The sequence below is a fragment of the Drosophila biarmipes genome, chromosome 3R, assembly GCF_025231255.1.
Source record: "Drosophila biarmipes strain raj3 chromosome 3R, RU_DBia_V1.1, whole genome shotgun sequence".
NCBI lineage: Eukaryota > Metazoa > Arthropoda > Insecta > Diptera > Drosophilidae > Drosophila > Drosophila biarmipes.
This window is the reverse complement of record NC_066616.1, coordinates 28,840,561-28,867,153: the sequence shown is the minus strand read 5'-3', so window position 1 is coordinate 28,867,153 and position 26,593 is coordinate 28,840,561. Positions and strand designations below refer to the sequence as shown.

The window sequence follows — 26,593 nt, the reverse complement described above, 5'->3', positions numbered from 1 at the left end:
AAATGAATATTTGTAGTAGGATTAGTGACTTGCTATAAGTATAACTATGTACAACTCTGCTATGTATATGTATAGGTAACTCTAACCTTTCGATGTAAGTGTATATTAACTAGTATTTGAATGTAACGGCTAGCTATTCAATAGTCTCTAGCATCTACAAGTATCTTCTGTGATAAAGCGACCAATCTGGCAACTCTGGTATAATGTTAAGTATCGATATTGATCGCAGCCAACTTCAAGTAATCGTATGTTAAACCCGACGCTATGTAAAACCAGGCAATTGCGAATAAGAAGTAAAAGAGAACGGTCAAGTCTAATAAAGTTATTTAATTCGTGTAACAGTTTATACTGCTATAAACTTCAGAAGTGGTCCTGACCCATAAAATGGATCTAATTGATGCACAACAATTTACGGTCGTCCAGCTCAAACGGTGGTTGGCGGCACTGAACTTGCCGACAATCGGCAATAAGGCCGAACTCGCGGCCCGACTAAACGGCGTGGACCCGTTAGTTCGTGGAACTCGCCCGGAGTCCCCAGTGCCGTTGGACGCTGAAAACGAAGACTCGGCTGAGCACGTTCAGGAGTTTGATCTAGAGGATGACTTGGGGGAGCATTTCTCTGCGGAGAATGCCGACCCTAGGTCGGATCAGATTCCTGCCGTGGCCGAAGGAGTATCGTCGCTACAACAAATACGCGCTGAAATCGAAGCTGGAAGAAAGGAGCTCCAGAACATTCTTGGGCAAGTAAGAGCTGCGTCGCAAGCAGTTGCCAATGACGTCATCAGCAAGCCCGAAAACTGCAATCAAGCAGGAGGTAAGCAAGCAGTTCAATGCGAAAACTTCCAGGAAGCTGTGAGCGGAAAAATACCAAACGCTGATGGAAGTGCTCATATCGATAGCGGCACCGATATCGATGTAGGCAACGGTGTTGAGCAACGACGAATGGCAGTTGTAAACAAAGAATCAGAATCGCCAAGTTTGTCACTTTCGTTTGCCAAAGAAATGATCATGGATTACGATGGATCATCTTGCGCAAACGTTTGGACCCAGCAAGTACGCAACATTGCTGAAATGTACAACTTGGATGCAGTGTGCGTAAAATTGGTGATTGTGGCTAAACTAAAAGGCATCGCCCAGCGCTGGTTGCATGCAAATGCAACGCGTATTATGGAGCCGGCAGAGAATCTGTTGGAACAGCTGATCCTAGCATTCGGCGATAAACTGTCCAAAGCAGAGGCGCGACGCAAATTTGAGGACTTGAAGTGGCATTATGGCGAAAAGTTCGCGGTGTATTTTGAGGCAAAGACAATGCTGGCAAGCAGCATCAACATTGATCCAGACGAATTGGTTGACCAGATAGTCGAGGGAATACCAGCACAGAATTTGCGGGATCAGGCCCGGATCCAATGTTTCACAGATCCGAAGCAAATTCTCCGTGCGTTTGCTGGTATCCGTTTGGATAAGTCAAATGAGTCGGCGTCAAAGGAGCTCAACAAGAATAGGAGCAGCACCAGAGGATTCCGCTGCAGTAACTGCAACGCCAGAGGACACATCGCTAAGGATTGTCGAAAACCAGCAAGGAATCCAGGATCCTGCTATGCTTGTGGCAAGTATGGCCACTTTGTAGCCCAATGTGAGGAAAGAAAGGGAAATGCTGTAAATAAATATGTAAGGTATATTAAAATCCATTTTGACAGTCAAATTATATCTCCTATGGTTACAGCATGCATCTTAGACTCTGGCAGTCCAATTTCGTTGCTTAAAATATCTTTGTTGCCCAGAGAGGCCCAATTACATGAAGTCAAAGAACAATATTTTGGTATAAATAGAAGCCCATTACAAATCTACGGAAAAATTTTATGTTTTGTATTAAAAGGAACAATAAAATGTTACTTTAACTTAACAGTTGTCGCCAATGAGTCTATGATACATGATGTGATTTTGGGTAGAAATTTTATGCAAGCTTGTGATTTAAATTTAGATTTAAGAACTTTAAAGATGATAACTGTAGAAGATACAACCAAAATGGACACAACGATTGCCGCTAGGGATCTGTCTTTGCGCGTCGCTGAAGTAAATCATAATATTGAGTGTTTAGATGACTGTTTAACCGATAATGTTTTGGAATTGCCGACTAAAGTTTTAAAGGCAGAACACGCAGTCGTAAAAAATCATAATGATCGTAATGAAGAAACGAGTCAAACAGTTATGAGACAAAATAGTGAAAATGTAAGTCAAACAGTTATGGGACAGAATAGTAGAAGCAAAGGTCAAACAGTTATGAGACAAAATAGAGAAAATGTAAGTCAAACAGTTATGGGACAGAACAGTAGAAGCAAAGGTCAAACAGTTATGAGACAAAATAGTGAAAATGTAAGTCAAACAGTTATGGGACAGAATAGTACAGGCAGAGGTCAAACAGTTACAAGGCAAAATAACGAAGATATTGATCAGACAGTTATGAGATTTAACGGTGAAACAACTGAATTTACAAATGCAAAGCAATACAGTCAAAATATACAGAAAACGGTTATTAAAGAACCAACGACTACAGGTACAAATGAGCAACTGGAAATTGAAAATTTTGAAACCGAAATACTTAATATCGACTTTACAAGCAGCGAAACTATAGATTTTAACTGGGACAAAAGCACTACTTATGAAATACAATGTCGTTTCTTAAAAATACTGGAAAACAGTTATGTGAAAGCAACTAGACCTGAAAAACCAATGATTAGAGCAGAAATGAAACTATGTCTAGATAATGCAAAACCTTTCAGTTGCAGTCCTCGACGATTATCATATACAGAAAAGGACAAGCTTCAAAAATTACTAGACGAATATTTGAAAAGTGAGATAATAAGACCAAGCGAATCAGAATTTGCATCTCCGATAGTATTAGTGAAGAAAAAAACAGGTGAGATTAGATTATGCATTGATTATAGGAAACTGAACAAAGCACTGCTGAAAGACAATTACCCTCTGCCACACATAGATGATTTATTAGATAAATTAGTTGACAAAAAAGTATTCTCAAAGTTAGATCTTAAAAATGGATATTTTCATGTTTTTGTTGATAAGGAATCTGTAAAATATACTTCATTCGTAACACCACTAGGACAATTCGAGTTTTTAAGAATGCCAATGGGTATCAAAAATGCACCAGCTGTTTTTCAACGCTTTGTTAATAAAATCTTCGATGATATGATTAGAGAAAGCAAAGTAGTAGTGTATATGGATGATATAATGGTCGCCAGCAAAGATATTAATGAACATTTAGAAACATTAGATGAAATCTTTAAAAGGCTTACACAGAACAGATTAGAACTTAGAATGGATAAATGTGAGTTTTTGAAAGCAAATATAAAGTATTTGGGATTTTTGATTTCTGAGAATGGCATTAGGGCAGATGATAAGGGCATTGAAGCCGTAAAAAATTTTCCAGTTCCCACGAAGGTTCAGGCAGTACAAAGTTTTTTGGGACTTTCTTCATATTTTCGAAGGTTTATAAAAGATTTCTCTACAATAGCAAAACCTTTGTATGACTTGTTAAAGAAGGACAAACCATTTCAATTTGGTGAAGAAGAGATGAGTTGTTTTCTCACGTTAAAGGAAAAACTTATTGAGTCACCAGTACTGGCGTTATATAATCACAAGGACGATACGGAATTACATTGTGACGCAAGCGCTCTAGGATTTGGTGCTGTACTGTTGCAGAGGAAAGATGATGGCAAGTTACATCCTGTGTTCTATTTCTCTAAGCGTACTACAGCAGATGAGGCTAAGTTACATAGTTTTGAGCTCGAGACTTTGGCGGTTATCTATGCTCTTCGTAGATTTAGGATATATTTGCAAGGGAAACATGTAAAATTGGTAACCGACTGTATTGCACTTAAGTTAACACTCCATAAAGCAGAACTTAACCCGAAGATATCAAGATGGGCTTTGGAGATGGAAAACTATGATCTTGAAATATGTCACAGAGCGGGAAATAAAATGCAGCATGTGGATGCTCTCAGCAGGTACAATAATATTCTAATAGTGGAAACCAACAGCTTTGAGGAAAATTTAGTCATCTGTCAAGGAAAGGATTTAAAAATTAAGAAGCTTAAAACGATTTTAGAGAAGGCAGAACTTAAATTATTTGAAATGAGAAATGGGGTAGTGTACAGAAAAGCAAATGACGATAGGATACTATTCTATGTGCCAGAAGAAATGGAAGATCAGGTACTATATAAATACCACAACGAAATAGGACATATAGGAAGAGATAAAATGATGGACATAATTTCAAAAACTTATTGGTTTCCAAATTTAAAAAAAAAGTGCGTTGCACATATAGAAAATTGTTTAAAGTGTGTAGCGTTTTCACCAAAATCAGGTAAAGGAGAAGGTTTTTTGCACAGTATTCCCAAAGGAAACAAACCATTCGAGTTAATACACATTGACCATTATGGTCCAGTAGACTCGTCAAGAGCAAAAAAACACATTTTTGTGGTAGTTGACGGATTCACAAAGTTTGTAAGACTTTATTCAACTAAATCAACAAGCACTAGGGAGGTTATAACGGCATTGAAAGATTACTTTAGGGCCTATAGTAGGCCAAAATGCATAATTTCAGACCGGGGTAGTTGTTTTACATCTAAAGACTTCGAAGAATTCATGGAAGAATATAATGTGAAGCACATCAAGATAGCCACAGGCTCACCACAAGCCAATGGTCAAGTTGAAAGGATTAACAGGAGCCTTAGACCAATGATAGCAAAATTAGTTGATCAAAGTAAAGGTGTATACTGGGACAATGTTATAGATAAAATAGAACATGCTTTAAATAATACGTTGCACAGAAGTATAAGACAACTTCCGAGTAAAATGCTGTTTGGAGTAGAACAAAAAGGAAAGATTGTGGATGAACTTAAGGAAAAGCTAGAGGACATAAATGAAAATAAGAAATTAGATAGTTTAACAAAGATAAGGAAAAAAGCTGAGGCCCACCAAAAGCAAGTTCAAGATTATAATGAAAAATTGTATAACAAAAGTCGAGTAAAGGCTAGAAATTATAAAAAAGGAGACTATGTAATGGTGAAAAATTTTGACTCGACTGTTGGAACTGCTAGGAAACTGATTCCCAAACATAAAGGACCATATGTGATTGCAAAAGCGATGCGCAATGACAGATTCTTATTAAAAGACGTCGAAGGTTTTCAAGTAGGACGTAGTCCTTATTTAGGTGTTTGGAGTGCGCAAAATTTAAGACATTGGATAAAAACTAAAAAAGCTAAAAAACAGAAATAAAAATGTACCCTATAACGAGAAAATACCACTTAAGTATCTATATATTGTAAAGATAAAATAGGCATAAATTTTAAGTCAATATGTCTTGATCAGGTGATCAACCAGTCAGGATGGCCGAATTGTAGTAGGATTAGTGACTTGCTATAAGTATAACTATGTACAACTCTGCTATGTATATGTATAGGTAACTCTAACCTTTCGATGTAAGTGTATATTAACTAGTATTTGAATGTAACGGCTAGCTATTCAATAGTCTCTAGCATCTACAAGTATCTTCTGTGATAAAGCGACCAATCTGGCAACTCTGGTATAATGTTAAGTATCGATATTGATCGCAGCCAACTTCAAGTAATCGTATGTTAAACCCGACGCTATGTAAAACCAGGCAATTGCGAATAAGAAGTAAAAGAGAACGGTCAAGTCTAATAAAGTTATTTAATTCGTGTAACAGTTTATACTGCTATATATTTTTTATACCATTTAAGATATAATATATAATAGTATATTATAATAGAAATTTATTTTATAGAAATACATTTTGTTCCGACCTTAAAATGATCAGTTAATTAAATATTCATATTAAAGGAATTTAATATAGAGTCAATATAAAAGTACAGAAGTTTTTTTAAACAAAAACATTTTTTAGAATTAATGATTTACGTATTTTATTAAATATTGTAAGATTGAGATATAGATATCTGCATTTTAAATAAATCCCAACAAACTTTTTTCTCAGTATGTCGAATGAAGATACCGAGGCAATCACAATACGTTTTTCGCTGTCTGATTGGAATTCTATAAATTACAATACGTTGATGATGGCACTCAGGCTCTTGGCTTTTGTTATTTTATTTGCTGCGGAAATAATGAGAGCGCTGCTTATTAATCCATTGGATAAGTGCCAAATTCATTGGTTATTTTTCCTCGAGTTCCGATTAAGTATCTGGCCTTGGAAATTTTCTTTGATTTGCCTGCCCATTTCCAAGAATCCTCGATTATTAGTCAGCCAGGCTATTTACTGAAAATGCCTGGCCGTCATCAGTGGCGTATGCAAATTGCTATATTAATATGTAAAATCTACAAAGCACTGCCCTCAAACATTTGACTAATTCGCATTTTATTAATTTTCCTGCATTGCTCATGGTTATTGCATTTATATATGCTTGTTAATCATCACTGCCAGAAGCGTATTTAAACAGTTGATAAATCAGAAGCAAACACATGGGCCTAATTTCGAATATTGATAGGGGTGAATAAATCAAAATAAAGCCAAGAAGAAAAGCATAACAAAAGTGACGCAGCGCGAAGAATTGTCGCAATTGCCGCCGATGAGAGGCTATCGTGCTGAAAGAAAAGCCCCCTACAACAGAGTGCGAGAAATCTCTCAATGAATATAAACAATGTTCATACATATAGTATATCAGCGCTGGATGTGGGTTCGGTTATGGACATTATCGTCGACTATGGACGGAGAATGAGACGTCACACCCCCACATAGCCGGCATTCTTGGAAGCTGCTACGTATTCCGCCTGAGTGCCCACTGTCTAGAGGCCTGCTCCACGGTTATATCAGCGAACTTAAAATATGCACTGTGACGCATCCGTGGTGCCCTGAGGGGGTTTAATAGGGGAAAAGGGGGTCTTTGCTTGAGAAAGCCATGTACGGGTGCAGCAGGAAAAATAAAAGACCTGTAGATATCAGCATTTATAATCGAAAATAAAATTTTTAAATATGTTATCAAGAAAATTATCATAATAAAAAGCTAATTCAAACTACCTTTTATACATTTAAGTTGGTTATAACTACAAGAGATTTTCCCTAAAATATTTGACAAATTTTTCACAAAGTATGGTATTCCTAATGGCCTTCAAAGTGTTCCACCTTTTTGATCCTAAAAAGTCTCTTAAATGCTCGGTTCTTTTGAAGCTTAATGATTACTGCCTAATTTGATACTTTTCTACATAATTTAGTAGTTATTTAGTAGTTAATATATCTGGTTTCTTTTTTTTTAGTATCCATTATCATATGATATGATATTTATTAGGTATGTTTCACATTAAAATGGATATTTTAGTAGTAGTTTGATGAACAATTTTAAATTATAGTAATATATCTCAGGTTAGACTTAAGTGGAGATACTTTTTCTCCTGGTGTAAGGCCCCAGTGCGGTGGCGTTAGCGGGTCGGCTATGCAGATTATGGCAACGTGCTGTAGGTGGAGCGTGGAGTACGCCATAAGGCATGACCGGAGCGGCAGCACGTGTGTGCGCCACATGGCCATAGGAAGTGGAAGTGGGATCGTTGGATGGCCGGCGATTCTACGTAGCTGCATGGCTAAGTTATTAGTTGATTTGCGGTACGACAGATGCGCTATTTTCTGTGCGGTTTCGTGTGGCAATATCTTTCTCTCATTTCGGCCATGGCGCCAAGTATCTACGACTATGCCTATGGCCGAGAGCATAAACCAGGCCCCTGCACGCAATTAATAAAGCTGCCAAGGTGAAATAATGCCAAGAAAAATGCAATCGACTCTCCTCCACTCACTTTCCACTCATTTACGGGGAATTTATGGCGCTTTTGATCGCCCGACTGCCGCGCGAAACACTCAAGTTGTGTATATATGTATCTGGGGACTCTCAACCCATCGATACGATCTCTCGCTTCCCGAGCAACTTGAGTGAGATCTTTGGGGTACTCGGGTTCGGGGCCTCGGTTAAGAAAACAGACGAATCGGTTGACTTGGATTCAGTGCAGAACCGCAAGCGCAGCGAGCTAGAACGCCACAGAGTCGGCGACGGAGAAATCGCGAGATCGGGAATATATATTCTATAAAGTGCGAGTGCCGGTGAAAATACATAAAACGATTTTTACCCATTTTTCGTGCCTTCGGGTTCAAGTGTTTAAAAGTCTGAAGTGCTGGTTACATACAGAAAATAAAGAGTGCTACTTAAAGGTAAAAATCTAGGCTTATTTTGCTAATTTTGGTTCTAGAAAAAGCGAGTTAATTATGTATATGTTGTGTAAATTAAATCCATTATTTGCTGCAAAACTATTTAAAGCTTTAGTTCAACGTTTATATTTACTCTTTGATTTTTCCACTTGTCAAAAACAGCTCTTCTAGGATATAACACTTCTTTTTTGGGAGTTTCATATGTGTTTAAATTTCTAAAAAGTTTTCATCTCAAAGAAGAAATAATGGGAATAGTTGCCAGTGGCTTTTTCAAGTCAAAGGAGATATTTTAATTAAATTACCCATTCCATTTCGCAATTTTTTCCCATTTTCCTGCATTTTTGTTTGCTGCTTTCGAAAGCCTGAGGTGCGAATTCCCAAAAAAAAAAGCAAACTCCTATTCAAAGGCCAAAATTCGGAGCTGTGTTTGCCCAACTTTATTTTAGTTTTAGAGTTGCTTGGCATTTAGAAGATGAAAAACGCGCGACTCGGGCGCGTTTTTTTCGGGCTATTTAAAACGCGCGCTGGGAAATGTGGCGACGTTGACACAGCGACACAGTTTTCCAACCCAACGCTCATTTCTATTTATTTGCGTTTATTTATAATTTGTTTTTATTTGCCTGCCTGAGCATCTGTTTTCCCAGCTCTTTTGGAGCGTCCCCAGTTTTCTTCTCGATTTGTCTTAATAGTTTTTGATGTCGCCAATTTGTAAACAAACTGTAGCCATTAAAAAATATACAAGTCGCTTGGGTTGTGCAATATCGTCTGATCGTAAAGTCCAGCCATATTGGTGATGTTTAGGTATTAAACTTAGACTTGGATGTCAAGGAAAATGAGGCAGAGGTGTTTCCATATTACGCATACGTCATGTGTGTTTTGGCATTGGCCATTTAATGGCTAAAAATATTTAATGTCTTCACATCAAATATTTTCATCTGCTACCGCACACGAAACCCGTAAAATGTACAAGCGAATCTCGGGATTTGGGAAATTGCCCAGGGGAAATGCGTGGAAATGCATTCCAAGTGCTTTTCCATGCCCCTTTTCTTTTGGCACGACAACAACGCACATTGTTTCGCCTGGATATTCATAATTTTTCCTTCATTTGACTTTGGTTTTGCCGTTGGCTCATCGCTGTTTGTGCGACATTTAAATGAGCTTTTATCTGTATTGGCTTTTCGCTTTTCTGGGAAAGTGTTCAACAAATTGCCAAGTTGACTTTTATTTTTTACGTTATCCGGCAGATACACAATATGGTATTGTTATCGTAGTAAAATTCATGTTTTGTTTTGAATTTATTATTTGTTTTCTTGTTGCATATATTGACATATGGCACCTGTAGATTATCTCCCCCACTTATTGAGGTAGCGAAATCCCGGTTAGTAGGCTACACAGATATAAACAATGACTGCCTCGACGTTAATTAATATTAAATGTCAGTGTGTCAGCCACTGAACATTTTCATCGACTGTTTATAGGCTATTAATAGAGATTATCCGCTAATTATTTTGCATACCCCTATAAATTAATGAACATTTCTGCAGTTTCCTCTCTGACAATTAACAAAGTTGCAGTATTAATCTGGCTATTCTTGATCTTAAATGCTTACCATATCTCAAATTGGATTTTAAGTGATGCATTTATACCCTCTAAAGTGGTATAAACAATTTAACAATCAATTTGTCTGAAAAATATATTGACCGTTAGTGTGCCAACACCTGGTGATAATCATTTACGTTTTTTCAAAAATTAGTATTCTCGATCTTAAATTTCACCTAATTTGAATGGTGTAATAAATTAAACAATATATTTCCCATGTTGATATCCTATAGGTTTATATTTTTGTGCCAGCAATTCCGAGAACTCGATCGATGTGGTTTTGTGGATATCGCATAAAAGCCGCAAAAACCGCGCAAATAAAATTGTCATAACCGTCGCGACGATTGCAACTTTTCCCTCGCACATCATTCAATACCCCATATAAGGTGCATGCTTTTAAACCACCCAAAAAAAAGTAAGACAGACAGTTCGCCTTATAAGGCTGCCGACTCAGACACAGATACTTTGGTTTCGGGACTGTTTATGCCGACACACCCACATTCGGCTCATCCAGGGCCCATTAATAATTTTCCTGTGCAAATCTTGCAATTAAATATTATTGTACAATTAAGACAGCGCGACAAAGAACCTTTGGTATTGCCTTCCATTAATAACTTTTCTCCCCCAGTCGTCTGGATGTTGCGTGAATTTCACAAGTCAGGCGACAATTTATCGACAATGAGTTCGTTTTGGTCCCAGAATTCCTTCAGATTTCTGTGTGTGGGCCTTGGCCCGTCAATTTGTCAGATTCCCCGCTGTTTTTCTGTTCCTTTTTCTCCATTTTATTAATGTCTTTAACAAGATCTGTCACTTGCTCGCAAATGGAGCCCTGTTATGCTGAAATAAATCAGCCAAGTTGACGAAAAGCGATTCGGCATTGTCAAAGAAAATCGCTTTAATCTTTAATTGAACGGCTGCCAGCGGGGTTATTTGCACAGTTTATTGATTTTTATGCAAATTTTGCAATTTGATAACGAAATGCGAGCCCACACAGAGTGGAGTCCATTGTATTCCGCATCCGGAGCCCACAAATATTATTTGCCAACATATATGCCTGTGTTTGTTTTGCGGTCTTCTATATGCAACAGCATTGGGTTTTGCTCATTAAAGATTTATATTTTTATGGCCCCGCCAATGCAATGTGAGGCGCGTCCAGGCCCCAGACCTTCGGAGGTCCCCCCTTCGAAACACATTAGCATTTTTAATTAAATTTACGTTACGCATCCTGTTTGTTTATTTTCTTGCCGCCAGACACTGTGTGCCGTTACTGTTTCGCTCTTTAATTTTGGGTTTTGGGCTTTTCAAAATAAAATACCCAAGAACGTGACGAATTTGGACTTGCAATTTGTGTTTGTTTGCTCAACTGCAGTCGAGAGTGGCCAAAAACGAGTGCGAAGAGGCTGCGTAAGACTTATTTTCGGGGCAATGATGTCAGATTGGCTGGCCGGCATACTTGTGCAAGGCTTAATGAGGCGTAAGGGGCACCGAACATTCCCACATTCCTCTGGCATAGTTGTCTGCCAAACAAGATTTCGTCACACCTGAATGGAGCTGTCAACCAGCTGCCGACAGCTGGCGATGATTCAATTAGCCATTAACCACTAGTGGTTCTTATCATCTCGAATTCCACGGCTCAAATATGCGCAATTCAGGTGTCGTTGAGTGCATGTAAATGCCAATAGTGGGGATCTTTATCTGTAATGCATACACTATTTGGAAATATCTCTTGGCAAAGCGAAAATTCGGAGTTCAAAGATCAGGCTGCGGCATTTTTCATAAGCCCCTTTGTTGGGGCCGCATTGATCCCGGGCCGATTATGGCATTGCCCATTGCCCGATCGTGACTTTGATATTTCTCCTTTAATTTTCCCTCATTGTTGTAAAGCCTGCCGACAAAGGAAAAGGCAGTCGACCGAATGCCCGGCGGCCAAAGAAAGTTTTTCCCCAGCATCGTTAGGAAAATTTGCAGAAATGCAGAGACGGCATTAAGTAGCTGGAGAGTCGAGGCTCTTGGTTTACCCACTAAAAGTTGTTTGCCCAATTGCAAGGCAAATATTTCTGTGGTCTAATTAAAAGATATCTCGGCTTATAGATAGGTTCTGCTCCCGCCTTCCCACCAAAAAGTGACATCATCGCGTTGTAATGGCAAAATCAAATTCCAGACTGCGCAGTTTGATCCCATAACGAACCCATTCTCAACTGTTTAGAAAGTCAATCGGCAATAGCAAACAAGTATAAACGAAACGCCGCAAAAGCAATATCGAAAAGTAAATGACCGCTGAAAAGTGAACGATATTGTCATTCGATCCGAATTTTTGGCTACTGAGTAATGGAATTTTATTGTTTTTAACTGAAGTACATTACCAAAAAAAATCCAATTTAATCTTTTATTTGTAGTTACCCTAGGAAAAGTCAGTATAATCTTATGTAAACAAATGACCCATATATTGACTAAGGCTTCCTTATAGTTAGTAAGCCAGTAATGATCCACCTAATAAAAATTCTGTATATTATCATCAGATAAAGTACTTAATCTTACTAAAGGTGTAATTTTTAACATACTTAGTGGATATTTTTTGATCCCTGACACAGTATATGCAAATTTTCAGATATTAGATACGAACTGACCCAACTTAATACATAAATCGATAAGATAAGATTATCTTACCAAGGGTGTCGTTTTTAACAATATTAGTGGACACTTTCTGAGCCCTGACAAGGTACAAGCAAATTTGCATCTACGACTAAGTAATTAGATATGAACTGACCCAGTTACGCTTATTATGGCACTTTGTTCCTTACTTTATAAGGCAAAACGACACAGTAAATCAATCTCGCGAGTGCAATTAAAGACTTTCCAAGCAGATCCAATTGGACACAATTTTATATGCCCTTTTTGGAGGCGCAAAATATGAAGCATCGTAAATGGGGGAGCGTGCAGTGCTTTATAGAGTCAAGATCCGAGAGCTATAAATACGCTTTTATGTCGATGCATTTAGGCTTTTGTTATGCGAAGTGCCGCCGGCTGTCAATTTTTGGTGGCTCGTCCACACACACACACATTACTCCGCATTAGCAGCCGTATTAATGGCCCCAATTAAGTGCTCATAAACCAAACCTCTCAGCGGATAACTAGCGCTGGCCAGCTCAGATTTGCCACTTTCCCAAAACACCGAACGGCAGCCAAAATCGCATTAATTATGCGGCTTTGGCTGGCGAGCCAATTTGGCGCAGTTTTCCGCGAACCGAGAAAAATACGGTGGACCAAACCAAAAGCGCTTTAGCTACTTTAGTTCGGTGGCCAGAAAATCCTTTTTGTGAACCCTTTTTCCACCATTTTTGCCTTATTTTCGAGCCTTGGCCTTTTCATGTCTGACCTTAGCAAATCCCCTTGAATACACCTGGGAAATACCTCTGGTTTCTGCCTTCTATCTACCTGTCTTAGTCAGTGTTAATCAGAAAATTTGCATAATTCCAAATGGCTTTCGGGCAGGATTTAAATTCATATATACTGCCAACAGTAACTATGATTTAAACGAGAAAATTTAAAACAATGGTTACTGTAACAGTTGTATTTAATGGGCTTATAGGTCTGTCAAACAGATGTATTTAAGTATTTATATATTTTAAATTTATAGAATTGACAATGTTGGCAGATCATAAATTTCTTCTTTATATAAATCTCATAGATTATGGCAGATTATAGTTTAAATATTTATAAATTCCATGCTATCAAAAAACTTTAAAATTCATGTTTGTACGAATACTAATATAATTCTCGGATATCTATACATTTTTTCTGTGCTTTCCAACTTTGGAAACTGTATCCTACAAATACACATTTATTAATTTAATAATATTTTTTTATTACCCTCTTAGAACGACATTGTTTCCATGTTTGTCCATAAACATTGCCCAGTTTGCTGAGCCCGGCATTCTTTAAGTGGCCCGAGGGCAGAGTGGAAATCAATGGCAATTGAACCCGATCCGATGTTTGAGTTAATTTCTTTCGAAATTGTGGACAGCTATTGTTTTCACTTTGTTTCCTATGGTAGCCCGCATATTTGAGTGGCAGGCCTGCAGCCGCTGGAAACTGAAACCAGTGTCAAATGTCAACATCGATGATGGTGGCGAGGACACAAGAACTTCAGAGCAGACAAGTGTGTCAATTAGGAGGGGCGTGGAAAGGCGTGAAGTGACGTCGAATGCGGCACGTTCCAGTGGCCGCCGTGTGCCATAATATATAACATTTAATTGACATGTGTTAGGCTTGTCAACAAACACGGGGAGCATTTTCCAGCCGAACGAAAAGTGGGAAACTCTGTTGCATTTGGCTCCAAGCTGCATAGGCCTGCGTGATATATGACCAGGCTAATTGTGCATTCAGCCATGGGTGCATATAGAAATAAAGAGACAAAGAGAGGGGTCCCCAAAGGCCCGATGAAATCGTGCGAATTTCCCGCGCCTCTGAAACGCTTTTCTTGCTGCCAATTGGCTCTCAACTTGATTTATCTGCTAAACGCTGATGACGTCTGTCTGTGTGTGCCACTTTTTGTTGCTCCTTGGCCGGCTGTTTGTTTGTTTTTCTGCTTTTTTGTTTCTCGATTTTCCCCCAATGTTTGTTGCCGTCTAGTACTGTCTTGTCGGGCTGTTTGTTAAACAAATCCGCGCCGTTAATTGCCGGGCAAAGTGTCACTGCGTCGGGGAAAACATGTCGAGCTTTTCTTCCACGGAAAATTCTCCCATGACATTTCGACACTGTCTCTATTTCTGACGACTTTTTTTTTTTAGAAATTTCCTGTCACCCAAGAAAAAATTTAACTCAAATCCCTGTAATAAGAACCTATTTGTCTTTAATAAAAAAATCAACAAAATAGATTTATTTGAAATTTTAATTTGTACACCATAACAAACAGAATATAAATATTTTAGTCTTTTAAATGTAGAGTTAATTCTGGGTTACAATAATATTTTTAAATATTCTTAGCAGCAAAATCTTCCGAGTGCACTCAGAGATATAAATTCGTTGGATTTATTATATATTTATGGGTTAGCTACTCTTTTGCCTTGTAAAATTCTTAGAAAACATTAATAAATAACATAAAAATAAGAACAAGAATAATGTTACATTGTAAACGGCCAATGAGAAAAGCCTTCAGAAATAATGACTGATAAATCTATCGTTAGAAAACCGTTTACTCAACGACCTCCAGAGGGTGATCTCTCGCCGAACTCGCTATTTTCCAGAGTGTGTGCTCCAGTTTAACCCATTAGTGCCAGCGTCTGCTTGTCTGGCCGCCACTTGGGCTGCCACTTAATAAATAGTTTGATGCATTACTCCTGCCTGCTTGGCTTGCATTCAATCAATAGCAACAGCCACCTCCCAGGTCCGCTCCTCGCTTTCCCCGCCCCATTTGCCGCTTTCCCCGCACTCGATGCGTGTGTTTTCCAGAGGCTTTTCCGCAAAATGCTTTTAATTCAATTTTATTCCAATTTAATTGCCACATTGCCGGGCCGTAGACGTTGCACATAAGGAGGGTGGGAGGCCTGGATAGATAGGCATATGGCCATAGGTCTGTCTATATGGAACCTGACTATCTGCGTCGATCAGTTCGACAACAACGCTGAATCGGGAGCTGCCGCTGATTGCCGCCTTGCCTTTTCCACTCTCGATATTATACAATATTTTTGCGTTAATATATGGGGGTATGGCATATACATATATGAGCACTGCATACGGGTTTCCATGTGCATCTATCGTGTGGTATCGCATCGATATTTGTGCGGTTTTGTAATGGATTTCGATTTGTGCGTCTCAAGTTTTTCTATGAATTTCCCATAAACAATTTTCAATTGAAATGCCCGGGCAATTGAACTACTTTTGTGCGATTTATGCATTCTAAATTGCCAGCTGAAACGTCTTTGCGTAAGTCTAAAATGAAAATATTGCTGCGAGGGGGAGTACAGCTCGAGGCTTAGGGCCTGAGCCGGAATAAAGATGGATGGGATTTGCCAATCAAGTGTCTTTGGCCCATTATGCTCTTGATGATCCCGGCTTGGAGTGCCAAGAGAGTGCGATTAATTGCTGACACACTGGGCGTATGTGTAATATATTAAATGCATAATTGAGCAGCGGATTGATGGCCGGATTGATGGAAGGCTGCCTGCCGCCTGTCCCCCATTGATAAGCCAAATGACATAAGTAAGACAGACATAATTAAACTCTCCGTGACCTTCAGCAGCAGATTATACGTCTTTTCCCATTAAATCATTGCCTTCGTAAGGTTGCAAAAAGCAATCTCAATTTTCCTCATTTTCCGCTTCCCTTGCAGTAGTTATCTTGGTTTCTCACTGGCGGCGACATAAAGCCAAAGTCATTTTATCAGCTCGGAAACCGGCGCAGCCATGGATTCTCGGAAGCATTGCGCTTTATTGACACTCGTCCTGGTCGCCGTCCTCGCGTTTTACGGGCGCCCAGTGGACGCCTGCATGTGCCAGCCCGCCCACCCACAGACGCACTTCGCCCAGGCGGACTACGGTGAGTTTTTACCCATCTCAGGCGGAGAGTGCAATAAATAAATTCCAACACCCCATCGACAGTGGTGCAGCTGCGAGTCTTCCGCAAATCGGAGACCATCGAGCCGGGCAGGACCACCTACAAAGTCAGCATCAAGCGCACCTACAAGGTAAGCACGCGCAACAGGGAAGCTATTTAGATAATCTAACCATCTTAAAGAGTTTGTTCTAAATACATACACATTAGAAAAATGCACTTCAATTATTTTAGCTCAAAAATAAGACACCATTAATTCATCCTAAAGTATGTAATTGGAAGGCTCATCTGAACTATATATTCTTTAGGCAACTCCCGAGGCGCGTCGAATGCTGCGCGATGGTCGCCTGTCCACGCCCGGGGAGGAGTCGATGTGTGGGGCACGACTGGAGCTCGGCAAGGTCTACATCGTTGCGGGAAGGCTGCCGACCCTGAACCTTTGCGCCTACTACAAGGAGTACACCAAGATGTCGATCACAGAGCGACACGGCTTCGGCGGTGGCTATGCCAAGGGCGCCAACTGCACAGTGAGTAGATGGCAGAACCAATGCACTGAAAGTTCTGCTCAACTATGATTTTATTTCACCAGGTACAGCCTTGCTTTGGACAACAGTGCTTCCGGTTCCCAAATTACGCGGACAGCTGCAAGTGGTCGCCGCTCGCAAAGTGCGAGACGGACTACAGTGCCTGCATGCCGCACAGGAGGCAGACGCCCAATGGCTTGATTTCCCGCTGCGCCTGGCGACGCACGCAACTCTACAAGAAGTGCCTGAGCAATCCGTAGATGCCCGTAATCCCCACACACCTATAGATAGTCCCTCCCCGTCCGCTTGTCCTTGTTATATGCCATGTCTCTCTCCGCCTCCCCCTGTCCAGAGCTTTAATAAGTACGTTATGCCTAATGTGTTATTTATTAATTGATGCCTTTGCACTTGTAACCAAGCAAACTTAATTAGTGTCTAGCTTTTAATGTGTTTAAAACCGTGTGCACACTTACCAAATCTCGTGGATTGGGGAAGAAAGTCTGCTCGATCAGCGGAAAGCCGTCGCGTCCGAGGCGTCGCTGCAGTTGCAGCAGATGGGAAAATACCCAGGGTTTGTCCTGCAGAAGGAATCGAATGATAGCTCGAAAGGGAGTTTAAAGCTATAGTGCGCACCTGAAACTGGTAGATCGAGTGCAGCGAATTGATGCTGGGCACTCCGCCGTACTTCAAGCCCAAGATCGTGGAGCGGAAGTCACTGGATCCGTCGCGCGGCGGCTGGCGAATCAGCACAAAGTCCGGCCGGAAGGAACGCGCGACCTGTTTTGGTGTGATATTCCAAAAGAAATATATAAAAATTAAATTGTAATGAGAAAATGTAATTAGCTTTTAGAAGGCCAAACGCTGAAAAAATGTTTGTAATTTTTAAAAACGAAAAATATATATTTAGAAAACCGAACTACAGTTTTTCTTTAATTATAACCCTTGGTAAGTAAGCAAATATATCATTAATTATTAAAATATTTATTTATTCTGTTTCTAAGCCCAAAAATAAACATTTAATCAATTTCAATAACCCATTCAATGGCCTTAATGATCAGCTGGCGCCATCTGTTGTCGAGTGGGCATTTTGCGTCATAACACTTATTTGTGTTGCATACTTTTGGGAGCAATAAAAATAAGAAAGGCGGTGTAAAAGAAGTAAAATTTGAATTTCTAGAGCATAGAAGGTAAACATCCTGTCAATCCTCCTCGAAATGTTGTATAAATCCATTTCACTTGGCCCTAAATGATTAACATTCCCCTTGAAGTAAATAAAATACACCTTGAAGTAAATAAAAGCTCCTCACTCGCAATTCAGTTGGCGCCTAATTTCCTGACAGACACAAGTGTGTTATAGTTGGCAATTGTATTCGTATTCGTTATTTTTATTCCTGCCCAGCTACAAGTGGGTTTCATTGCCAGTGACACCCACAATTGCTGAAACAGCAGCATCGTAAAGTCAACAGAACGACTTGATATAAACAAATGGAAATGGAGCGCCAGAGTGTCCACCTCAGTGCTACGCAAATAAGGGAAAAGGCACTAAGGCTGTTGATAGACTGCCAGCTCTTTAATGCTCCTTGGTCGCCGTATTATATCACCCAGCCACCCTAAGACGCCCACTAGGCTCCCAACCACCCACGTCCTTGGGCCAAACGCTTTCAATGCTCCTCTTACTCTGCGGAACACTGGCGGACAATGAAATCCCCGGCTGAGAAGTTGGATCTACGACTGCTGGGCAGTGTGCTATTGCACCAATTAAGCGCAAACTACCCAGGTGGGAACACTGGGAAAAACTACTAATCTAAATCTACTCTAGTCTCTATAGTATAATAATATATTACATTTATTTTATATATATATGTAACATATTTCAATATTATTTATCAAGTTTAGTAAAACAAAAATATATTTTCTAAAAGGGAAAATATTTTTTCCTTCTTCATATTTGTATAAATTTTCTTCCAGTGCCCTGGACAACTCACCCGAGTGCCGCTGCGATAGGCGGCCATGGTGACAACCGGTCCGGTGTCGGCGCTGGAGACCACCGTGATGTCCTGCAGAGGACACACAGTAATTACCCCGATTACCGGGTGAGGAATGCGAAAGTACTTGCCCTGAACTCGGCCTGCTCCACGCGGATGTCAAAGTCGCCGTGCAATCGCCTGCCCCGGAAGTACTTCGACCAGTCCGTGTTCTGGTCATCCAAAACCAGCAGCGTGAAGTACTTGTCCTTGCTGAAAGCCGGAGCCCGCTGTGTGGCACTCTGGACCGCCGCTCCTGTTTGGGGTTAGATGTCAGTCCATTTCCATGCCCAGAGACCGTTTAACAGTCCCTACACTCAGAAAAAGGTCATAGATACATCTCTGCCGGTATAAGATGGTTATCTCTAAGGCTTACAGAACATCATTAGAGATACGATCTTTAAAGTATTTCAATTTGTTGGTGGTTTTAGGAACTCTGTTTTAATATAACTTTCGATGAAACCTATTTGTTTGTCTAACTTTAATTAATGGAGGTTTTTGATGTCCCAAACAACTTCTTACGAGTTCTTTATATCAAGAACATAATTATTAGACTATTTTAAAGGGGCTAAATAGTTTGTACTAAATGGACACATGTTTAAATTCAGGTTTAGATATAATCGGTCTACTTATGAATATTTCTAGAAAAATTCGATTGATATCAAGGGAACTGGTAAAGGTTTTCTAATAGCTATATATGTAAACAATATCTACATGGATTATCAACAATAAACATATAAATTTATATCAAATTTGATGACAATACACAGTATACCATAAATATTTTTAATGTATAAGAGATATAGCACGATTATATGTTTATGTCTAGGCAGGTTATGTTTGACTGGTATGACTGGTAAATTATTCTGAGTGTAGGTGCCGAGCCAAGCGTACCCAAAATGGAGGCTCCCTGATCCCGGGCAGCGCCGGTCAAGCTCTGCACCCGCTGCAGCAAGCTTTCACGCGACTTGGCCGGACTGGTCGGCGCACTGACACCACGCGGTGGTGCCGGAGCCGCCGTTGCCGGGGCTTTGCCGGCACCAAAGCTCAGCGACAGCTCCGGAGCAGCTCCGGCCGGTTGGCCGGGAGCCGGCGGTGGCGGCATATTCGGCGGTCCACCTCCACCCCCAACCGGCGGCTTCGTCGGCTGGTCCTGGATGGGACGTGCCGCCGGCGGCAGGCTGTTCGGATCGACATCGTCTACCTCGGAAGACAAGTCTCCCGAGCTGAATCTGTTAGGCGGGTGTGGTGTATTCAAGTGTTCGAGTGATTGGTTTGGTGGGTTTCCCACAGTGGTGGGTGGTGCAGGTTGAAGGATGGTATCAAAAGTGATATAAGGGTGGCACAAAAGCACCGCCGGAGGAGAAGAGACAGAGAGAGAAACAGAGAAATAGACGAACATATGAAATTCCAAATTAGTTTCGTTCAACTGGGCCACCCCTTTTCGGGGTGGCACTTCCTTTTTTAAGGTCTTTACCTTCTCTTCAGGAAATTAACATTGGAAGTGAAGCTCGATTTGAACGACGAGAAATTCAGGGTGCTGCTTTTCGGCTCCTTCGATACGCAGCGCATTAAACCGAAGCGAAACACAAATTAATTAATTATTCAATTAATTAGCTAGAGTGCTTTTAATTTTGGGCATTCACAATAGTTGTTTTCTGATATTTATGGTGCATAGACATTGAACATTAAGGCATACAGTAATTTAAAGCGTCTCACAAACATAAAATAAGGCATTCAACAGATATGTTTGTCCCCTTATATAACCATATCCCAGGGGATACAGCTAATGAGATTACGTGTGGGCAAAGTTTGCCAAAAAAGTTTTCAGTTTGAGCCTGATTGTCTTAAAAACTTTCCCTAATTGAGTTGCTATGCGGCGTATGCGCAATTTTGTCACTTCGAATGTGCATTTTCACAGTGAAAGATGGTAAAAATCGTAAAAAACATTACACAGTCGCCATGTAATGTACTGAAGTCTGTGGAAAACTCATTTCAAATTTCATATGTCAGCTGGTTTAATGATTAGTACAAAATACTCTCTTGGTTTTGGTTTAAATTCACTTACAAAACTGTTGCAGTAATGAGTTTAGTAGACCATGAAATTACAAAACTTGCATAAATGCTTTTAGCAAAATGTCGTGAGTGTGTGGGTTTGAAAAACGGACAGAGAGAGTGTCGGTCTAAGAGAAAACTAAAATGCTATTAAAAGCAGCAATTAAGGTGTATTAAATTAAACTTTAATTAAAGTAAGCACCACGTGCGGAACATAAAAACGAACGGAGTGTGGGGCTGAAATTGAGCTTCGGTGGCAACAGGTGCAGGCGGCAAGGACATTCGAGGACAATGGCCAGCGCAAAAATGGCCACTATATTTTTGCAAGGATCTTTTGTGTGGCGCAAAATGCCAGAAATCAATCGGATTTTTAGGTTGGCTCTCAAGCTCTTCGGGCCAAGTCAACAATGTCAGGCACTTGTGGCCAAAACGGCCTGGCGCGTTCTGTATGTATTTTATTATTATCGTGGCCCGCAGGCCTACAGCAGTGTCACTTGAAACTTTTCAGCCCCTATATTATAATGTTGGTCCCCAGCACACACAAACCAAACCGAACACCGACCGCCTGTGGGGCAATTTGTGTTTATGCGTAGGGACCAACTCGGTGGGAAAACTCAAAAAGGAGAGATGGATGGCTGGGTGTTGAAAAACTGAAAAGCAATTTGTTGATGAAAGCAAAGCAAGGCCAAAGATATGTGAGAGTGTGATATCTGTGGGTGCCAGAGTTAAGCCGAGCTGGTGGTGATGGCAGTTCGTATTCATAGGGCCCGAATCGGCTCTCGGAACAGTCTTACCGGTGGCGGGGCGCAGATTCGCCCACACCCAGCAGTTGCGATGGCGCTAATATTGACAGTGGTCGACAATTAAGTCGAACAGTGGGCCTCCGTTGTCGCTGAGGGCTTCTACGTTCTTGCTACGATTCTCAGGCTGTGTGGGCGCTACTTTGGTCTGCAATAGAGATTAAGGAGAATTAGGCTGTTACACAAATGTAGTGTAATCCCAGAGAGATCTTAGAAAATCCCACTTTAATGATGATTTACTCCCCAACTCAAAGAACTTTAAATTACATTTTAGTAACTAGTCTTTTGTCGACATTACAAACTTTCTAACTTCTAAACACTTTTAAAAAATTTCCAAAGCAAGTAAAGTAATTTTCCTTTCTATTTGGGAAATACCTCCCTAAATGCCCAAAGTATACTAAAAAATATTCTATTTTATAATGTCTTTATTCAAGAGATACTATATCTTCTTAAACTTGAACATTGTAAATTATATTTTTCGGATTCGGTATTTAAGTGTACTTTAAAAATCTTTTGGAAATGTGTAATACCCATATAAACACGATTGTGTTACATTTAACTAAGAATTTCTACACCAAATCTTTGAAAGAACCTATATACCATTATGAAAATGGCATGGTTCCTTTAAAGAATATAACAAAAATCAGTGAAATCTTCAAGTACGATTTTTACTTGCGAGTCAAGGAGACATAAAGGTATTTTAAAGATATTTGTGTGAACTTGCTGCGGAGTTATCCACCGGGTCTGAAGGTTCCTCTCCGCACACCTTTCCATCGCCAAACTGGAAACCCCTTTATTTGGCCGCCTTTTCTCCCGGTTCGGTAACTTGAAATAAAAAAGGGAAAACACAAAGAGCAAATCAACTGGGACAGCTATCAGGCAGAGGATGTCCAGGCAACTGGATGGTTGGATGGCTGAATGAATGGGCGAGCGACTGGTTAACATCCCGGGAGACAACTGGCTGTCGTCTTTGTTGCTCTTTTTTCTGCTCCTCTGCCGTCGACTGCCAAGCCAAACATTGTTTTTGGTTCATTGCACTGGCAGTGGCCGCTATCTAGGACATGCCAAACAAACTGCGACTACAGCCCGCCCAACTCCACACACAACCCCTACAAACACATCCCGGGGCAATAGCAAAAAATCAGAAACATTTGCAACCAAATAACCAAATGTTGTATGTAAATAACACCTAAACAAATCAGCAACCTTTTCCATTTTTGTTGTTCTCTGCGGTCCCCGGGTAAGTGCGGGAAAATTGCGTTAATGGGTCTCCAGGGGGTCGGCGAAATGCTGATTCACTTATCATAACTAAAATATTCAAGGCGATTGTGCAACTTTTCGTAGCCTACTTTTGTGGGGCTCAGGCATACAAATGAGCTGGGAAAAGGAGTAGCGTGTTGAAAATGTCCTTGTGGCTCGAATGAGATGCACATACATTGTTGAAGTTCATTACAAAGTCAGGAGACTATCAAATTTTTCGCCAATAAAATCGGTATACCCAATCCTCGCCCCCGAAACTCATGACATAAGATCTTGTAATGAGTTGTTGTGGCTAAGCAGATTACGTATACGCAGGGGACGCCGCTCAGTCTGTTGGCTTACTTTCTGCTCAGAAGCTGTGCGAAAGCTGAACTTAACGGGCATGACATTTGGCATTTGGCTCTAAAATGTCAAAGTTCAGCGCACAACGCAGACATGCTAACTCGCAGGCAGGCAGACTAATCGATTTCATTATTGATGGGCACCTCCATTGTTTGTTTGGCCCACCAAAACAGCAATGACTAGGCGGTTTTTGGGTAAACAAGCTCAGCTAACTTTAAGTCTTATTCAATTATCCTGCTGTTTGAGCCTCGTTAGTTGGCAAATTAAGTCGGGCACAGGGCCCTTAAGTTTCTGGCTTTTCTTACATAATTCATAAGAGTCTAGCATCGATAGTCTTGTTTTGCCTTTTCGGTGTTTGGCATGATATTTTCATACGCCATGTTGTCTGAGAGTTCTTCGTGCTTCGTGTGTGTGTGAAAAGTTTTTGAATTAATAATCACAGTAACGTGTTGAGGGTCTCGGCTGTCGGGTTGGTTTTCCACTTTTCCGGAGGCTTGCTGGAACTACTCCTGAATGTTTCTCTCCTCCCCGAACTTTGCACAAATCTGTGCCGGAAAAAGTTTATAGCCCAGCTTAACCCTCGTCTTGTGGGTGGCTCGGCATGGTTGCACTACAATCCATCAACGTCAGTGGCAAATTAAAGTTCTTTTCTATGGCAGCTTAAGCAGTTGTCAACCGCTTACATAAACTGCAATGCAATGGAATGCGAGAAAGGGTTCAAAGGAAACTCCATCCGGAGTTGCGGCACCTGCAGCCGCATTTAACCCATTTTCCCGTGGCTTTTCCCTGCCAGGGAATGCTTTGTGCTGATATGTGCGTTGGCCTGTCATAAGAACGGGGGCTTAATGTCTTTTCGATGGTAATTAAAAATGCCAACCGTTTTCAGTCTAGATCGGGGCGCTGGCTCACGCAAATTGCGGCTGCTATTTCCGTCCGGGGTCAAAGACTTTTGCAGCTTTTAGCAAAGCCAGAAAGTTGATGCCACTTGAAGTTCATGAAATAAAAAAGGGCTTTAGCTCTTAAAATAAAGGTGGACGGTTTATTTTAATTATATATGCCTTTGCTAATGACTTTATCTTTGCTTAAATGCCAGCTATAACCATTCAAAGAATTTTTTTTAATATTCATTAAAAAAGAGAATTTAGTCTTATGGGGTATTGAAAAAAGAGTACCATTCTTCTTTAAAACCTATGTATTATAATTTGATAAAAGAAACTTAAATAGGCTTATATATTATTTTCAAATGTATTCTATTGTCCGTAAATGTATATCCATAAATCACTCAAGATTACCCAGCTGAAGACACCGCTTTGGATATTTTCTTTAAACTTATTTGTATACCTAGTGGGACAAACATCCCATAAATTAAACTTGTCTTCTCTGCTCTACATAAATATCTGAGCTGAAAAACCAAATACATTTTAAATTCTCTAGAGAAATGTCTAAGCCCGAAAACCAACCGAAAACTAAACCAAAGTGTAAACAATTTTGTGTTGCCTACTTTCAGGCGGCCAGTGGCAAATAGTTTTCGGTTTTCTGGGATTTTTAATTAATTTTCCCCAAGCAATTAGCAGTATCAAAACCACCACTCAGGACTGTTTGCTCTTGGGCTCCCGCTGGCAGTGGGTTTGTGGGTTATCAGGTTGCCACCGCCCACCTAAGACCCCCTTTCACAGCCCACCTCCTCCCCCCTTTGAGGACGCTTTAATCGCCAGCTAAGTCGCGCTCTTTGTTTTACTTGTAATTCAATAAAAGCGATGGTGCCCCTCTAACCTCGGGGCCTCAGTTTTTGTTGTTACGGCGTCTGTCTACGCTTATCACGTACTCACACAGACACGAACGCACACACACACTTACACCCACACTCGCACACAGATACAAATCCACACAGACGCTCGCATTCACACTCGGTGCAAACAACGCTGACTAGCTGATACAGAAATTTCATATATATTTTTTTCCTTCTTTCACTTCAGCCGTGTTTCGATTTTTTGGCAATCGCACTTTTCATTTACCGAAAAAAGCTAGAAATCCACTGGAATTTTCCTGCTCGGGCGCTTTAGCTTTCCTTTAAATGGCGAATGAACGTGGAGCGATGACTTTGAATGATCAAAAGTGAGCACAAAATGTAGTTTAGATAATTTAGAGATTTTGGCTGGGCGAATTGTGCGGAGCTAGAGAATTTTGGCTGAACTGTCAACGACGGTGATGAAATTTTCACTGAGCGAGTGGGCTTTTCATCCAAGAGTTTCCCACCAAAAGGAATGCGAATGTAAAGGCATGTGGGTACTCAAAGAGAGCGAGAGAGAGTTTGGTTACACAAAGAGAGTTTAGAAGAGAGAGTAAGAATAATTAAAGTGTAAATTATTAGTAAGAAAATAATCTAAATGATAAATATAGAATAATCTGGTAAAGTACTATAACTTGGCTTTTAAACATTACAACTTTTCATTGATAAATTGCAGGAAATCCTTGAAATACACCGTTATTTTTGAGGCATTTACCAACACTGGCCGAACGCCACCCTCTATAAAGATAGTGCGCATGCCTGAGCAGGAGAAACCTGCGGGCATATCGATTCATTGAAGTCTGCGTTACGCTACAAACGCCAGCAACCACCACTACTAAATGCACTGAAAAACAAATATTCTGAACTTAAAGAATTTAATTTTACCGTATTACTTTGAGATATATTTAGATTTTAAATGTTACAAAATATTTTACGGTTATGTATCTTTCATATTGGTTGTATTTAAGCAAAATGGCAGTATTTACAGTGTAATAATAAATCTCTGATTTAAGAACTAAACTTATAAATAAAAAAAATTTAAATAAAATATAAAATATTTGTTTTAATGTCAATAAAAAATTAATTATTCAGAATTTTTATTTGGGCGGTTCTTTGACATTTATATACATTTTTCTAAGATAGTTTTTTTTTCTCAGTGACTCCACTCCTAGATACCAACGCACATTGTAATATTTTTATCACTAAGCGTGGCGGAATGATATAAATAGAGAGAGCAACTGGGCCAAAACCCAGAGAGCTGTTGCTTGGGCGCCAAAGCCATGGCTTAAATACTTTTTCCAGCGGTCCGGCAGTGCTTTCAATGGCCAGAACCAGCGGACATAGTAGAAATGGCCAAAACAAACGAAGATGTGGCCAAAAAGGGGAGCGAGAAAGAGAGAGAG

General features: G+C 40.2%; 3 protein-coding genes across 4 annotated transcripts; 2 read left to right on the top strand and 1 right to left on the bottom strand.

The window, feature by feature from the left end:
- Window positions 1-16: 16 nt before the first annotated feature.
- Window positions 17-1,903, top strand: LOC122818597 (uncharacterized). The gene is made up of 2 exons (XM_044092821.2): window positions 17-1,668; window positions 1,724-1,903. The coding sequence occupies exons 1-2, from the start codon at window positions 385-387 to the stop codon at window positions 1,733-1,735; spliced, it is 1,296 nt and encodes a 431-aa protein (XP_043948756.2). The 5' UTR covers window positions 17-384; the 3' UTR covers window positions 1,736-1,903.
- A 6,129-nt stretch (window positions 1,904-8,032) lies between these two features.
- On the top strand, window positions 8,033-17,836 carry LOC108024777 (tissue inhibitor of metalloproteinase). 2 transcript variants are annotated; one of them, XM_044092823.2, is made up of 5 exons: window positions 8,033-8,248; window positions 16,179-16,381; window positions 16,444-16,529; window positions 16,705-16,923; window positions 16,986-17,836. In XM_044092823.2, the coding sequence occupies exons 2-5, from the start codon at window positions 16,249-16,251 to the stop codon at window positions 17,178-17,180; spliced, it is 633 nt and encodes a 210-aa protein (XP_043948758.1). In that variant the 5' UTR covers window positions 8,033-8,248; window positions 16,179-16,248; the 3' UTR covers window positions 17,181-17,836. The 2 variants fall into 2 exon arrangements, with proteins under 2 accessions (XP_043948758.1, XP_016950382.1); XM_017094893.3 differs by having other exon boundaries at window positions 8,034-8,248; window positions 16,176-16,381.
- LOC108024776 (synapsin) lies at window positions 17,202-25,609 on the bottom strand. The gene is made up of 8 exons (XM_050888761.1): window positions 25,417-25,609; window positions 20,422-21,947; window positions 19,839-20,176; window positions 19,037-19,200; window positions 18,906-18,977; window positions 17,554-17,697; window positions 17,394-17,498; window positions 17,202-17,264 (listed from the first exon to the last, which is right to left on the bottom strand). Exons 2-8 carry the CDS (start codon window positions 20,514-20,516, stop codon window positions 17,202-17,204), a joined length of 981 nt encoding a protein of 326 aa, XP_050744718.1. The 5' UTR covers window positions 20,517-21,947; window positions 25,417-25,609.
- Window positions 25,610-26,593: the final 984 nt, after the last annotated feature.

Excerpts from the sequence above, each read along its gene's own strand:
- LOC108024777 (XM_044092823.2), top strand. The coding sequence starts at position 16,249 with ATGGATTCTCGGAAGCATTGCGCTTTATTGACACTCGTCCTGGTCGCC. Across the intron at positions 16,382-16,443 it reads CTTCGCCCAGGCGGACTACG|TGGTGCAGCTGCGAGTCTTC; the intron begins GTGAGTTTTTAC and ends CCCCATCGACAG. Across the intron at positions 16,530-16,704 it reads GCATCAAGCGCACCTACAAG|GCAACTCCCGAGGCGCGTCG; the intron begins GTAAGCACGCGC and ends TATATTCTTTAG.
- LOC108024776 (XM_050888761.1), bottom strand. The coding sequence starts at position 20,516 with ATGCGCTGCGTATCGAAGGAGCCGAAAAGCAGCACCCTGAATTTCTCG. Across the intron at positions 20,177-20,421 it reads GTTAATTTCCTGAAGAGAAG|ATTCAGCTCGGGAGACTTGT; the intron begins GTAAAGACCTTA and ends CCCGCCTAACAG. Across the intron at positions 18,978-19,036 it reads TGGAGCAGGCCGAGTTCAGG|GACATCACGGTGGTCTCCAG; the intron begins GCAAGTACTTTC and ends TGTCCTCTGCAG.
- LOC122818597 (XM_044092821.2), top strand. The coding sequence starts at position 385 with ATGGATCTAATTGATGCACAACAATTTACGGTCGTCCAGCTCAAACGG.